Source organism: Cebidichthys violaceus, unplaced genomic scaffold (assembly GCF_023349555.1).
Source record: "Cebidichthys violaceus isolate CVI_PGR_0920_01 unplaced genomic scaffold, fCebVio1.0.p SCAF_10, whole genome shotgun sequence".
NCBI classification, from domain to species: domain Eukaryota; kingdom Metazoa; phylum Chordata; class Actinopteri; order Perciformes; family Stichaeidae; genus Cebidichthys; species Cebidichthys violaceus.
The window spans coordinates 9115159-9131018 of record NW_027176263.1 but is presented as its reverse complement, the minus strand read 5'-3'; the positions used below and the strand labels follow the sequence as shown (position 1 = coordinate 9131018).

The 15860-nt window shown below is 43.7% G+C and overlaps 1 protein-coding gene across 2 annotated transcripts; it reads left to right on the top strand.

Moving 5' to 3' along the window:
- Positions 1-9217: 9217 nt before the first annotated feature.
- On the top strand, positions 9218-15814 carry msh6 (mutS homolog 6 (E. coli)). 2 transcript variants are annotated; one of them, XM_068724625.1, is made up of 10 exons: positions 9218-9593; positions 10336-10538; positions 10670-10854; positions 11028-13587; positions 14230-14513; positions 14675-14792; positions 14888-14977; positions 15080-15234; positions 15450-15649; positions 15727-15814. In XM_068724625.1, exons 1-10 carry the CDS (start codon positions 9334-9336, stop codon positions 15806-15808), a joined length of 4137 nt encoding a protein of 1378 aa, XP_068580726.1. In that variant the 5' UTR covers positions 9218-9333; the 3' UTR covers positions 15809-15814. The 2 variants fall into 2 exon arrangements, with proteins under 2 accessions (XP_068580726.1, XP_068580716.1); XM_068724615.1 differs by having other exon boundaries at positions 10333-10538.
- Positions 15815-15860: the final 46 nt, after the last annotated feature.

The following is a 15860-nucleotide window of genomic DNA, read 5'->3' as shown; positions in this document are numbered from 1 at the left end:
GTCCTCAGTATGTATGACAAATTGTATCATGTATTTCCACCAGATTATTCCACCAGAACACATACAGCCTTCTGACAGGACCTTGAAACAGCGTGGCTCTTCAGTAATGGGTCAATCAGGATGTTAGTCATAAAGCTGGACCTGTAATTGCATTCATTATTGAGATGAGTCTGATCCCAGAAAATTTTGCTGAAAAACAACATATATTATCTCACTGCGCAGGGGTTATGGGAGTCTGTGTGGAGGAAATGTGCCACAAAGTCTTTGCTCATCAGTAATTCTCTGTTAAGCAAGAAGCCGGCTTATTAGGGACATTGAACAGCCCAATATTGTTGCTGGGGGAATTAACACCCACCTGAATGTGTGTCCTCTCCTTCTGCTGGACTACATTTGATCACCAGAGCTTTAGTTTTGCTGGAATATCTTGGGCTTAACTGGGTTTGTACAAAATAAATGGAACTGCCTCTGTTTCCCACATAAAATTAAAAAAAAACAAGTCCATATTTACTGCAACGCTTAGACACATAAAAGAGTTCCCCGATTTAGTCATTTATAAGGGGATTTTTTAAATATATTTTCTTTGTTTCCCCTTGCTAGGCATTTTAAAATAAACCTCTCTGTTACACCGGTACAGTGTGAAAAGCGTGCTTGTCCCACATGGAGACAGGACTGCAGTTCAACCTCAAGCAGCAGGCTGAAGCGTTTCCTCTGGGTCAGAGACATGTGACTCCATTTTTCCACTGCAGCAGAAACCTCTAATTGTTGTCAGGGACTGTTCTCACTCTTTTTGCATCTCCTCCCTTTTTTCACTTAGTCTTCACTTAACTAAATATAAACACTCCTTTTGCAACTGCAATCAGATACATTTATTTCTGGAAACTGCGGGAGATAGATAGACATAGAGAACAATTTAACTCCACCAAATCCCAACAGACACATGTTGAAATGTCATTTATCTTCATTTTAAGATTGTCACAAGTGATTTGGTTAGCAAGCAGTTGAGAATATGCTCCTCTTGAAACCGTGTCAAATTGAATACATTGTTCAATCAGTCTTGAGAGTGTGCATGAATACAGTCAGAGTGAGATCTGTGGAAAAGGGTCGTTTAAGATTTGAGAGTCATCCCGACTTTTTTGACTTTTTGGGGAAAAAAAGGATTGGCCGAGAGAAAATATACTGTAATTGGAGTTATTGACGTGAATACTACCGTAAAGGATAAGTCTGACATTCAATATTTTCTTTATTGTTATAAAATCCCTCGTCTGTGTAGCCTGACATTTGAACAAAAGGGTAAATAATATTACATAACATAGCTTATGTAATACATAGCTTATTCCTCTGTGATTGATCTCTATTGTTTTCCAAACACAAAAAAAAACACATCAGTGCAACTCTGTTGCTCTGGCTAACCTGTTCCTCCATTACGATGAACCTGGGCACTGTCGTCAATCCCACATATCCTGCTGCGGTAAACAGTAAACACTCGCACACCACATCCCCAGCTGAAAATAGTCCTGAACAAAAATACAATTTCCTCCTGTTCGAGTATCTTTGCTGACACATACAGTGCACAGCTGTTTTAACAAATTATTTAGCCTTTATTTTCAAATGAATGAACTATATAACTGTATCAACTAAAAATGATTGTAATCTTTTCATTAATCAGTAAGAACAAATGGGCCTAGTTGGGTCTTACAGCTACAGACGGGGTAGAAAAGTCAGAAGACCAATAGCAGGGGCTTTGTTGACAATAACAAATGATCACCAGCCTTGCCCTTTAATAATCAGAAATATGGCAGCAAATAATTTAGGGCTTTTTTCATTAGTTGGTGCTCAACTTAAGTCATTAAAATCATTTCTCAGAATTTAGATCTAGATTCAGATGTTAGGAGATACAAATAAATCAGATGTTCTCAAAATTAATGAGTTAAAATAAAACATGGAGCTGAGCGGAGACATACTGATGTCCAAAAATATATAATGTTGTCTGAAATGACTCTTTATATAGTGATTGACTGTTTGAATAACTGAATGATAAACAAAGGACTCTTGAAACATTTATATCAGAGAATTGACCTGTAAGTTTATAAATTTAGACATTTGAATAACCACTGGCAGTTAATTGCTTTACTAGCCTTCAATATCCTCCAGGCTCTTAACTCATTCATGTCTTAACCTGGAGACATAATACGTTTAGTCGCATTCAGAATCACTTTCAACCCAGCAACCTCTTCTCATATATGCCTTTCATGTCGAGTGGCCGCTGTTCCATCAATCTATTCAGAATGCACATAGGGACATCTGCTGAAATAGCCTGCAGCGCTCTAATAGTATCTGAAGAGACCATGAGTGTATTTGAATTAAAGGCAGAGTGTGAGATTCAAAAGTCATTGTGGAAATGCGACATTTACACATAGAGGGGCTGAGCAGCCTGAGTGATGAGGCAATTACCTTATAACATCTGCTCTTTCCATTACCATGGGAGGAGAGCTAGAGAGACAGAGAGGGAGGGGTTAATAGATAAGGGAAACTCACCACTTCAGCTAATGAAGTTTAATATGATCTCTTCTTCAGATTAGAATACAGTGGTGTTTACAGATATTCCTCAGTGTCAACTTGCTTAAATGCAAGAAACCACATCATTCACAGCAGATAAAGTTAGACAAATACTAATCAAGCTGGAGGTGAGAAGAAAACCTTTCAGCTTTGAACACCTCAGTGACTCAGATCAAGTGGAGATAACAAGCAAACGTCAAATGGTTTTTCATTATCATTAGTGGAAAAGGAATAGATCCAAACTCTACGGCAAATCCACCTCCTTCTGTGCACCAAGAGAGTGATTTTAGTGCTTTTATCTATACAGCAAATGGCATCCAGGTTAAGGCTCTGGCACATCAGTTAAATAAAAAGAGCCTGGTACACAAAACCTGTGAAATTAATTTTTATTTTGGGGGGAAGGAGGGGAATATTTTTTTGGGGGGGCTTCTGTGTCCCTGATAATTAGATATTGTCTTGTTGCTTGGAGGTACTGAAACACCAAGGTTTTCTATAGTACATATGATAGTGGAAAGTGAAAAAGCAAGCAGTAAATACAGTGCAAAAACATCAACCACAAACCAACCAATCACAAATTGAAGCTCTAAAATGTTAAACAACCAAATAAACAAACTGCTAATTACAACTACCACCTCCTGTATCATCACGGTGGCAGAGCATGGCAACAGGGGATGGACCCAAATGCAGAAACAGATGAGGAGGCAGCAGAAACTGCAATCCTTTAATTGTATAGCTTCCAGGCAAGAGACCAACAAAGCAGGCAGTAAAAAAACAACAGGCAGCAACTCATGCAAACTGGAACAGAGCTCCAAACAGAAATGAAGACAAACCAACAGAGAACAAAGAGGCTGGTCTATGCAGTGACGGACGGATGGGGAAGAACAGGTGAGCAGGAGCTCCGGTGACTGCAGGCCTGACGAGAGACAGGTGAAACCAATCAGGGCAGACAATTATTAACAAAGGCAGGAAAACACACAATGGCAAGAAAGTAAAAAACAGTCATGACACGAGGGCAGAGTGAACTTATTAAGCAAAAGCAGGAAACATTAAACCTGAATGAATTACGTAAAAAAAAAAGGGGGGAAAACAAGCAAATGAAACCAAAACCTGGAAAACAAAATCCTTCAGCTACAGATCAACAAAAGATGCAACACAGTCCAGTACTCAAAAGTGGAAATGAAACACCTGCTGGTGAAAACACTTCTTTCATCCGATTTTGTTCCGGTACAGTACAATCAGTGAGTCAAGCAGATCCACACACACATATTCTTGTTGTATTCTTTCACCACAGCAGTGCAGGGGTCTTTGGTGATCATCTTCTGCTTGTCAACCTTGTTGACTGGGTGGAAATTAGAAGGGTCACCAAGTGGTTCACAGTGTGCAAGGTGGTTTCTCGTTGAACATTAACATCTTCATCTTCCTCCTCAGTCTCATTGTCAACAGTCAAGCACTAATACTTACTCTGCTCACTGACCCCTGACATCCGAACTGTCTCTCAAACCTGATTAGGGTATCCATTCCTCCCGACTCTCTTTAAGCTCACTGTCCGCAGAGGGAAGGACCCTGACTGCTCGATCTTGTTATAAAATGTTCCATTTTCTGTAAGTATCAGGTGGTAAAGTAAAAACATTGTCTATGGTCATAATCCGAGCACATCTCCACACTTCAGCATGATATCGACCGTAACAAAGTGGTCAAAGTGCACAACGTTGCCCTGAGGCAACAAACAGAAAAGACACTTTTAGTACATACAAAAACAAAATATGTCTTTCAACAATCCAACATACAGACAGCTCAATAATAGATTATGCAAATTCCCACTGTCACAGAGATGTTTCTTACAGATTACCTTCAATATATCACTGCACAGCAGGTGCAGCTCATTTTAGAAAATGCAGAGCAACGATAAACTTTAGTTCACTTTTGGTTTTAACAAAAGATCTTCCTGCTGGTCTGTGTGAAGGCAGTCAAAGACTTTAAAGCAGCTACCATTGATATTTTTGTAATGGATTGAATGTGTGATGTGAAAGTGTCAAACCCACACAGAATTATTACTCTGAAGCATTTTAACTTCTTTCAGCTCATTATTTGAGTTTTTCCAAGGCAACTCTACTGTTTTGGTTCAGTTAGTTGGTGGAGACCAAAACATAGCAAAAAGAGAGTGAATATTGAACTTCTATTCATCAGGTGGTCAAAAACACAACTCCAAATGAAGGTGGCCAAAGAAAATGTTATTGCAGGTTGTAGTAAAGTGTTGCATTCAGCAATGATATACTTCATAAAAGAAAACACCAGAACCCACATATTACCCAACAATGCATGACTTTAATTAGGACAACAATAATTAATAGAAATTAAGCTGAAGAGTTTAGTTAGTTAAGATGACATTTCTGTCTAAAATAAATGTGGAAATGACTGCAAGCAATCATGTATTTGCAGATGCACATGCAGCTCCAACAAGAGATATAAGAAGCTATATCACAAATACAAATTAGCAATATATGATGGACTTGATAGAACATACTGTAGTTTGGAATTGGGAAGGATAAGTACCAAAGTTCCTCTTTGTGTACTGTGGGGGTTTTACTTATTTAAGATGCAAAGAAAAAATCTCCATCGCTTTGATGGACAGTAAAGTATTTCTAAATCTCTTTAGAGAAAAAAACAAACTGGATTTTAAATAGGGGGTGGTTAAATTGCTTTTGAATTGCAAATCAGCGTGCACATCTTTGGTGCATCCCAAGGAGAGTAGAAATTATAGAGATGATGGAAAACTCGATAACACCAGGTATTTTCTTCTTGATCTTTTATGGTCACATTTTGCATGTTTTATTTGTGTGGGCGCTCAGAAATAACCTTGTTTGCATAGACTCAGCAACTAAATGCATCTAAATATAGACAGAATTGTTCATACTGCACCACTGGGAGGACAATACATGTGCATTGCAATATCTTTCTCAATCTCTCTTCTCTCTCGTTTTCCCATTCGCATCTACACAGATCTTCTCTTTTCCTCCTATCTAGAGAAATAGATACCGCAGTTCTGCAGTTGGAGTTTATTCTGCTGACTGCACTATCACTCCACCATCAGGGGCTGCCCCCACTTCAGCTCCCCCAGAGGCAGCTGAATTAATGTGACTGAACCTTACACATTTATGGTATTTTAAGGCTCAGTGGCAGAATAGAGCAGTGGAGCACTGAACGGATAGCTGCGAACTGGCAAGAGGCATTATACATTTGCATGAGGGCTTTTAATTGGTCTGTACTACGAAGAAGAACAAAAGGAAAACTCTGTGATCATAAAGTCTGTCTTATGATGGTGTAACACTACCAACAAAGAGAGAAGTGGTCACCCTATTAGTAAGCAGTCGAGGCAGAGGCAGAGAAGATGAGAGGAAGGGAGGAAGGAAGGAAGGAAGGGAGGAAGGACTGAGCTGTTATTTCATGTTGTCTCTCTCTATACAGTCCCAGCAGTGCTTAAGGAATCACCCTGCACACCTGATGCGCCCTCCTCATTATGCTTAGAGGAGTCCCATAATACTTGCTTTGTAATAGCTCTGCTTCAGGAATGGTTGGAGAGGAGAAAAGACACCCAGGAGAAACAAAAAAGGTTACGGAAAGAAATAACAGGTAAGGTTTTGAAGGTGCAGCCCATTAAAGGAAAATGGGAATAAAAACAAGAGGGATGTAAAGAGAGTCTCTGTTCACTCATCAGCTTTGCTGCTTTTGCTCTGTTCCCCATAGAGATGGTTGTTGAATTAATGTATAATATTAACATTACTGTGTCTGATAAATTCCTCACAGCCTTTCCTGCACTGATGCAATGAAGGCTAACTAACCGGATCCCACTCAAACACTGTCAGTTACTGAATCGTTTTGACGGACATCCTCATCCTTAATGGCAGTAAACTGGTGCCCACTGAGGTCTGCCACTCACACCCTGGCAGTGTATTCAATAAGAATATATGGGAAGAATTTTACGTGAGAATTAAGACACAACACACTCAACTCACGATCTGACATTAAAGACCGGGTGCTGGATTCTTAATGTTGATGATAAAAACAGAAAGACTAGAACAGCACTCCATTTTACATCCTCGGTTATAGTATTGGTAATAACAGGTCATCATAATATTTAGCACTTTGTTTAAGGAATAGCTCAACATTTTGAGAAACACGCTTTCCTGCAGAGCGTTAGATAAGATTGATACCACTCTCTTCTCCTCTAACTCTTGGCAAGAAAGCTAATCAGCCTATTTCTCTCATTTAAAAAAATAGCCAGGGAATGATGAAGGAAATCTACAGTGAAAAAACATTTTCATCTTTCAAAGCTGCACTATCTTTGTAATTTGGTGTCCCTATAGAGAGCAGCAGATAACAGTACTGAAGGACAGTAAAAAGTTGATATTTCAACATCCTCTTCTTGTTAATCCGTATGCATGGAAATAATGACAATGTATTGCAGATTTATCTGCCAATGCACAGTCCGATTTGCTTGCCGCTGTTTGTTGCTGCTCACAAGGTTCAATTTGTTACATTCCGTGTGCAAAAAAACTTCCAAAGTGAAATGATGAGCTCATGATTTTTAATCTGAAGCATCTCAATGAGGTGGGAGGATCCTCCCTTTTGCATCCCTATTTTATGATTTAGGTTTGAGGTGGGTGTATTTTTACACATTAATCTTGCCTGGAGCAGCTTTAAGACCAGGTGATGACCAAATCAATGAAGGTTAAAACGTTTTATATTGTCATCTAAGGACACATCCGAAGGTCCTTGGAATATAAATACTGTATGTGTCTTGTAGTCTAGTTTAACGCTAAACGTCAAGCCTGCACTGTCAGACTTATTAGTGTGCCTGCTGGGCAAACCACCGCTGTACACTGTGAACCACAGAAAGGAGGATTCACATGCAAAGCAAGAAGTCTGCCGGGACAAGGGGCCAAGGATGCAGTAGATTGTTGGAAAAAATAATTGAATTGGTCAGAAAATTGTCTTTTGTTGTTGTTTTTGTTTTGCATTTGTGAAGCGATGCATAAAAGAGAGAAGTATGTAATAGAATGAATGATGTCACACTAGCATGGCTTACTGGGACACTTGAAAAGAACAGATTCATGTTATTATTACACCTGTGCCTTACATACATGTCACAAAGTCTGCTTTGTAAAAAGGGTTATTTACACGTTTCTGCCTGAGCTAACGGTGTGGTGAGGTGTTTCTACGTGATTCTATGTGTTAAGACGTTGCTAGGTGGTTACTAGTTGTTACAAGTTGACAAATGAAGATTGCGGTGGTTTCTAGGTTTTTTCTTGTTTTTTTCTTGATGAGTTGCTAGGTTGTTGCTATGGCGTTCTTAATTAGCAGACTGCTGCTTCCTGGAAAGCTGATGAGAGTGAGATGGTGAATTCTCATGTTTTCCCCAAAGTAAAAGATATTTAATTATATGTACTTCAAACATATGTAACTGAATTGATTCTGCTAAGAGATACTCTGTTTATAGTACATACATATTTATATTAAATATGTACATGCATATTTGATACACCTAACACCATCCAAATGTGTACCCTTTGGATGTTAATGAGGCCATGATAACCTCATGTTTACGCATTGATTATTAGTGATGGTGAATTTAGTCTGAATGACTGAAATAAAAAAAGCTCCTCATAACAACTGCTTCGTAAGGTTTCATAATGCTGTCTTAATTAGATGCTTTCGATCACCCACACACCATATGCCAAAAACTCATACTGTATGTGGGTGAATGTTTGGTTGTTTTGTTTTCCGGTGTTTATCGCAGGATTTATTTACTCTAGTAACATAAATTAGCCATTGACGTTGTTTTTTTGTCCAGCACAACTGAGAGAACATTACTAGGTAGTAGGTACACTGTAATGTTTTAGCTGAATATTTCTGCTGAAACAAGACCACTGTATATATTAAATGCTGAGTCGTGCTCTGATGCTTACAAAACGTCCAAATTTACAAACATTTATTTGCTATTCTAATTGGTAAGACTGAAAGGATGTTGCAATGAAACTGGAGTATTTATCTTGGAATTTCAAAGTTGAATTGTAGTTTAGGATCGAGCTCAGAAAGCTTCTTGTATTCTGCTGCACTCTGCTGGTGGTAAAACTCCAGCACGGATTACAGAGCCAATGTACGATGCTTCCCTTGTGTGTGTGTGTGTATATATATATATATATATATATATATATATATATATATATATATATATATATATATATACGGATAACATCCAGATAGAAAAACTTCCAAATCTATCTGGATGTTATCCAGATAGATAGATTTCATACCCTGTGTTGCTATATGCTGTTTCTACTCCATTTGTCAAACCATTTTTATTTGATCACTTGTTTATTTATTCAAATATATAAGACACTGAAAGAACGGCGAATGTTAAGCAAAAAAGCGGCAGTGATGAGTTTATGAGCAACATGTATACATGTACAACGTGCAAACTGCATGTTCTATGTATGTAGCCTCTGTGTTATAAATAAAGTTTTGAGGAAAAAGTTCCCCGCCCTGAACGCCAAAGGAAGTCATGTTGACACCACGTGACTTCCACGTTGTACTGTACTCGCTTGTCATTGGCCAAGGCTCGTGTCCACTCGCACAACACTCGTGTATCTTTCCCGCGAACTGGACGCTCTCGCGCGCGCCCTGACGCTGTCTTGCTATCTGCTAGAAGACACACGGAGGCGCCGCTGTCCGGATTATCTCAGCAATACAGTGACAGCAGCTTTTGAACTCGCACACATGGCGAAGCAAAGCTCCCTTTTCAATTTTTTCACCAAGTCTCCGCCGCCGGTCTCCAAGCCGAAGCCGAGTCCCTCACCGACGGAGGCGGACCTGCCTTCCTCCGTGGAGAAGTCCAGCTCCTCTCCGAAAGAGCAAGCTAAGCAGACACCGCAACAACCAACCAAGACCAACAAAGTTAACCCGAAAAGTAACGACAAGTCTTCGAAAGGTGGATTCAACAAACTATTCGGCGACAAGGCCCCAGCAGCCAAACAAAGGTGAGTTAGCCGTGATAACGCTGGGAGCCGTGTAATTGCTGGAGACACGTGTTTCACTGTGTTTCCCTTTCTGCTAAAGATTGTCTGCACCCTGCAAGGCCCCAAAACATGCGTTTAGTTAATCGAAAGAATCGGCTTTAACTTCCTTTGTTTTCATTTGAGAGGTAAAGTTGGTCATGTTTTCAAACGCACTTGAAACTTAAACTTTCTTTCGAATCACAGATGACTTGATGAGTCCTGCAGATAGTGTTTTTTCTTGCTTAAATCTGTGCTAATGTCTCCAGTTTAACAAGGTAGGATACAGAGATTAAATGTTAAATATACCAATGACTGTCACGTGTCATAGTGTGGCAATGTGGACTGTCTGAAGTCACATGAGCTAATGGCGGTGGTTCCTCCACTCATAACAGACTGTGTGTAATTTGTTTTTAGAAAATATCATCGTAAATAAAGTCATATGGTTCTCAATGCAAACATAGCAATGATGCAAGAGTCTAAGTGGTTAGGTAACATCATGCTTCACATCAACTCTATCAATAACTAACAAAATAACTCCAAGTCAAACATTCCACAAAAGAAAAATGTATATTTAAAAAAAGTAATTTGAGGATTATTTAGCCGAATTCATTAATACGAGCCGTTAACTATTCTCCACATGGGTTGACACTCTAAGTTAGTTGACTATGATGTGTACGTATTGGTCTAAACCAATATACTGACAGATTTTTCCTTCCTTCAGCAGCAACACATGCACATTCAGTGCTGGTGCCCTTGTGTGGGCCAAGCTGGAGGGACACCCCTGGTGGCCGTGCATGGTGGTGCCCCAACCTCTGACTGGACAGCAGATGAGGGGCCGCGGTCGGAGCCAGCGCATACACGTCCACTTCTTTGATGAACCCGCTACCAGAGGATGGGTCAGCACCAAGTATATCAGAGAGTACCAAGGTGGGCAACAATTCATCCCATAATCAATGATTAGAATACCGTAACGCTGAAACTAAGATGTGCTTTTCCTCAGTCAGCTAGTTTCAGCAGTTTGATGATGATGATAAGTTGTCATTTTTACGGTTTTGCAGGCTCTGACAGCAGTGACGCTAAAACAGGAGGGTTGTTCTTCAGCGGCAAGCCTGCAATCCGTCGTTCAGTGGAGCTTGCTGATGGAGTTATGTTTGACAGCCCTGAAAAAAGACTGAAGATGCCTGTCTGCATGGATCCATCTGATGAGGAGGAGGAGGATGACGAGGAAGAGGAAGAAATGGAGGTGACTTTGTGATAATAATTGATGTCTGTCAGTAATATGGACATAAAAGTCTGTATTTACTATGTAATAACAATAGTCAGTGTAATAACTCTTTTTCAACACTAGTAAAAAGGTCAGTATTACAGGTTGCATTTTTTTATTTTTTACCTCCCTTTTTGTTTGTTTATTTTTAGGTTGACGGGTCAACAGTGACTGATGAAGAGGGCAGTGATGAGGAAGAACAGAAAAATGAGAAAGTGAAGTCGTCCAAAGTCAGTCTCCGTTCATCCCGTGCTTCAACAGAACAGGGAAATAAGGCCAAGCGCCGCCGCATAATCGTAGCTTCCGACAGTGATGGATCGGATGAGGAGTTCAAACCAGAACAGGCTGCGCCCAGCAGTGAGGAGGAGGAGGAAGCAGCAGCAACGGTGAGCAGTGAAGAAGAGAGCACACACGAGTCAGAAGCAGAAAGCCCCATCAAGCCTGTGAAGCGCAAACGTCCGGCGGAAAAGCCCGCTGCTGCAAAGCCTGCTACCCCGTCCAGCGCACCAAAACGAGCTCCAGCGGCCGTCGCAGTCGACACAAAGTCTCGTCTGTCGGCCTTCTCGGCCCCCGACAGCTTTGAGAGCCAGGCCAACGGATCCGGCACCGGTGGAGGCGCCACAGTTTGGGACCATGAGAAGCTGGAGTGGTGTCAGGACGGCAGGAGGAAAGACGGCCGGAGGCGGCGGCAGACGGAGGACGACTACGATCCCTCCACCCTGTATGTGCCGGAAGACTTCCTCAACAGAAGCAGTCCCGGTATGCGCCGGTGGTGGCAGCTCAAGTCTCAGATGTTCGACACGGTCATTTTCTACAAGGTGGGGAAGTTTTACGAGCTCTACCACATGGACGCCGTGATCGGAGTCAATGAGATGGGACTGACTTTCATGAAGGGGACCTGGGCGCACTCGGGCTTCCCGGAGATCGGCTTTGGCCGTTTCTCCGACGTCCTGGTGCAGAAAGGCTACAAGGTGGCCCGCGTGGAGCAGACGGAGACTCCAGAGATGATGGAGGTGCGCTGCAAGAGCATGGCCAGGCCCACGAAGTTCGACCGTGTGGTGAGAAGAGAAGTGTGTCGGATTATCACTCGCGGTACCCAAACCTACAGCGTGTTGGACGGCGCTCCCTCCGAGAGTCAGAGCAAGTTCCTGCTGAGTCTAAAGGAAAAGGCCGAAGGAGAAAGCTCGGGTTGTTGCCGCACCTACGGAGTCTGCTTCGTCGACACCTCTGTGGGTTATTTCCACGTCGGCCAGTTCCCAGACGATCGTCACTGCTCTCGCCTGCGCACCCTGATCGCACACTTTGCCCCGGCCGAAGTGCTCTTTGAAAAGGGGAACCCATCCGTCGAAACGCGCAAAATACTCAAGGCCTCTCTGTCCTCTGCTCTGCAGGAAGGACTCAATGCAGGCACCCAGTTCTGGGACGCTCAGAAGACTCTGAAAACCCTCTCAGAAGAAGATTACTTTAGAGAGGCTGCTGGCAAGGATCAGGGAACGGGGACCAACTTCCTCCCTGCTCTTCTAAAAACGATGACCTCTGAGAGCGATTCCCTGTGCCTCACTCCTAAAGAGGGCTGTGAGCTGGGACTGTCGGCACTGGGCGGATGCATTTTCTACCTGAAGAAGTGTCTGGTGGACCAAGAGCTGCTCTCTTTGGCCAACTTTGAAGAATACGTCCCTGTCGATGTGGAGCTGGAGAAAGCCACCGGACCGGCCAGTTTCTTTGCCCGGACCCGTCAGCGGATGGTCCTCGACGGAGTGACTCTGGCCAACTTGGAAATCTTTCAGAACGGGTCGGGAGGAACGGAAGGGACTCTGCTGGAGCGTCTGGACACCTGCTCGACCCCGTTCGGCAAGAGGCTGCTGAAGCAGTGGCTCTGCGCTCCTCTGTGCAACCCCACATCCATCAAGGACCGGCTGGATGCGGTGGAAGACCTGATGGGCGCTCCGGCTCAGGCCACCGAGGTCTCAGACCTGCTGAAGAAGCTCCCAGATCTGGAGCGTCTCCTGAGTAAAATCCACAGTATCGGCACCCCTCTGAAGGGCTCGGATCACCCCGACAGCCGGGCGGTGCTCTACGAGGAGGTCACCTATAGCAAGCGCAAGATAGCGGACTTCCTCTCGGCCCTAGAAGGTTTCAAAACCATGCAGGAGATAATCACCGTCCTCGCTCCAGTGTCGGACGAATCTCAATCCGCATTGCTCCGTCAAGTCGGCCGTCCGAAAAGTGCCGAGGACGGCCTCTTTCCTGACCTCTCTGCCGAGCTGAGGCGCTGGGAGACGGCCTTCGACCACCAGAAAGCCCGCACCACCGGGGTCATCACCCCCAAAGCCAGCTTTGACCCGGAGTTCGACCAGGCTCTGGCCTCCATCAAGAGCTGCGAGCGAGAGCTGCAGGACTACCTGGACCGACAGAAGAAGAGACTCGGCTGTAAGAACATGTCCTATTGGGGAACCGGGCGGAACCGCTTCCAGATGGAGGTGCCGGACGGCGTCTCCGAGAGGAACATTCCTGAGGAGTACGAGGTGAAGTCTACGAAGAAAGGTTGGAAGCGCTACGTGACCAAGGAGACGGAGCGGCTGTTCTCAGAGCTGCAAGGGTTCGAGGAGAAGAGAGACGCGGCCCTGAAGGACTGCATGAGGAGGCTCTTCTTCAACTTCGACAAGAACTACAAAGACTGGAAGACCGCCGTGGAGTGCATGGCAGTGATTGGTAACTACATTCTTCTATTGTTAATGCCCATTATTTTTTATTGCATGCATGAGAGTAGTCTCAAGTGATGCATTTACATTACTGCAGTACAAAACATAAAGTATTGTTTGTCTTACAGTTTCTCAGGAAAGAAAGTGTGTAGTCTGGGGTTTAGATAACGAGTTTGCGTAGCAGGTGTTCTGCTCTGAATACGTTTCCTGCAGATGTTACAGATGTGCCTCCATAATGGGCACTAAAGCTGCTGCTGATGCACCAGTCGGAGTGTTTGCTATCGTCGAGTAACTATTCCATTATTCAAACTTGCAAATTTAACAGTAATTGGTTTGTTTTTCGCTCTTATGTAAATTGTGCACTTGTGGGTTTTTTTCCTGACAGAATGAGAGATGATTGCGTAGTTTATTACTGATCTCTGGTGCAGTGAGATAATGTGCTTTGTAATGTGTTTTTCCTCCCACTAGATCATCGCGCTGCCACGGGTTATGTTTGGGTTTATTTATGTAGTTTTATGAGCAGAGCTGCAAAATCATCCCATAAAATATTAAGAAAGCAGGTAGCTAATTCAAAAACAAATGTAGTTTTCAAGTGTTTCAGTGCTTAACCCCTCTTCATTCTCTCACTAATGAATCGTCAACTGTTTTCCAGATGTGCTGCTGGCGTTGTCCCGCTATAGTCAGGGCGGAGACGGGCCAATGACCCGTCCACAGGTGGTCCTCCCCGAGGGGGATGACCCGGTTCTGACCTTCCTCGACCTCACCGGATCCCGCCACCCCTGTGTCACCAAGACCTTCTTCGGCGACGACTTCATCCCCAACGACGTCTTCATCGGCTGCCCCGGCAGCAGTGACACCGACGAGGGAAAGGAGCACGCCTCCTGTGTCCTCGTCACGGGGCCCAACATGGGTGGAAAGTCTACTCTCATGAGACAGGTAAACCATTCATGGATCTATATGCTGATACGACAAATATTATTTAGTTTTCTCCTTGTGTGTAAAACTACAAACCTTACCAGGAGCAAGTGATAGACCAAATGTATATCTCACTTGTCTGTTGGCTCATATTAAGACGCTGTGCTGCTCTCTCTGTACAGTGTGGACTTGTAATCATCCTGGCTCAGCTGGGTTGCCATGTTCCTGCCGAGAGCCTGCGCTTCACACCGGTCGACCGGGTCTTCACTCGGCTGGGAGCCTCCGATCGCATCATGGCTGGTAACGCCATGAACTCCTGCAATGTAACGCATACGGGGCAACGTCTCAAGCTTTCATCTCCTGGTCGTAACTTGTACTTTCTGTGTCTTCTTTAGGAGAGAGCACCTTCTTCGTGGAGCTAAGTGAGACTGCCAGCATCCTGCACCACGCCACAAAGCACTCGCTTGTGCTCCTGGATGAATTAGGTCGGTCTCTGTTGCTTATTCGTAGTATCGGGGGAACGTTACGTCTGCACTGTTTGGTGGTGTTGTTTCAGAGTGCAGCCGTTCAGCTGTGATTGTTTGCAGGGAGGGGCACAGCCACATATGACGGCACAGCGATTGCCAGTGCTGTCGTGAAGGAGCTCGCTGAGAAGATCTGCTGTCGCACCCTCTTCTCCACACATTACCACTCTCTGGTGGAGGACTACGCCAGCAACCCCGCTGTGCGGCTGGGCCACATGGTGAGTATATATACTGCACTGCTCAGGCAAGCTGTTGCAGACAGCTTTGGAATGTAAAAAAGCTTTTATTACACAATTATTATTTAGGCAAATATCTTCAGACTTGTGTTTGAACATTGCATCCTGTCTGTAAACCCAAACTATGTCGAGCCATAACTGTGTGAATCACGATCCCTGGTGCTGAGGACAACGTCCCTGTGTCGTCCCTTTTTCAGGCGTGCATGGTGGAGAACGAATGTGAGGATCCGAGTCAAGAGACCATCACGTTCCTCTACAAGTTCATCACTGGCGCTTGTCCAAAGAGTTACGGGTTCAACGCCGCTCGACTCGCCAGCCTGCCGGAGGCGGTCATCCAATCAGGACACAGGAAGGCCAGAGAGTTTGAGAAGAGCACCATCAGCCTCCGACTCTTCAAGTATGTATTCGTATTTGGTTTTAGTAAATGCCTACGCTTACTGTAGTTACGAGCTTTTCCTCCCTCTCGTCTTGCAGGAAGCTCTGCCAGTTTGCTGAAGACGCCACACCGGGAGCAACACGCTTCTCTTCACTCGTTCAGATGCTCAACGCCCTGTAGTTTAAAAACATGCTTTGTTCTTGCTGTTTGTCTCAGCACTTGAAAAAACACT

Bases quoted from the DNA above. Each gene is read 5' to 3' on its own strand.
- msh6 (XM_068724615.1), top strand. From the start codon at position 9,334: ATGGCGAAGCAAAGCTCCCTTTTCAATTTTTTCACCAAGTCTCCGCCG. The intron at 13,588-14,229 runs GTAACTACATTC...ACTGTTTTCCAG, and splicing joins GGAGTGCATGGCAGTGATTG to ATGTGCTGCTGGCGTTGTCC. The intron at 14,514-14,674 runs GTAAACCATTCA...CTCTCTGTACAG, and splicing joins AGTCTACTCTCATGAGACAG to TGTGGACTTGTAATCATCCT.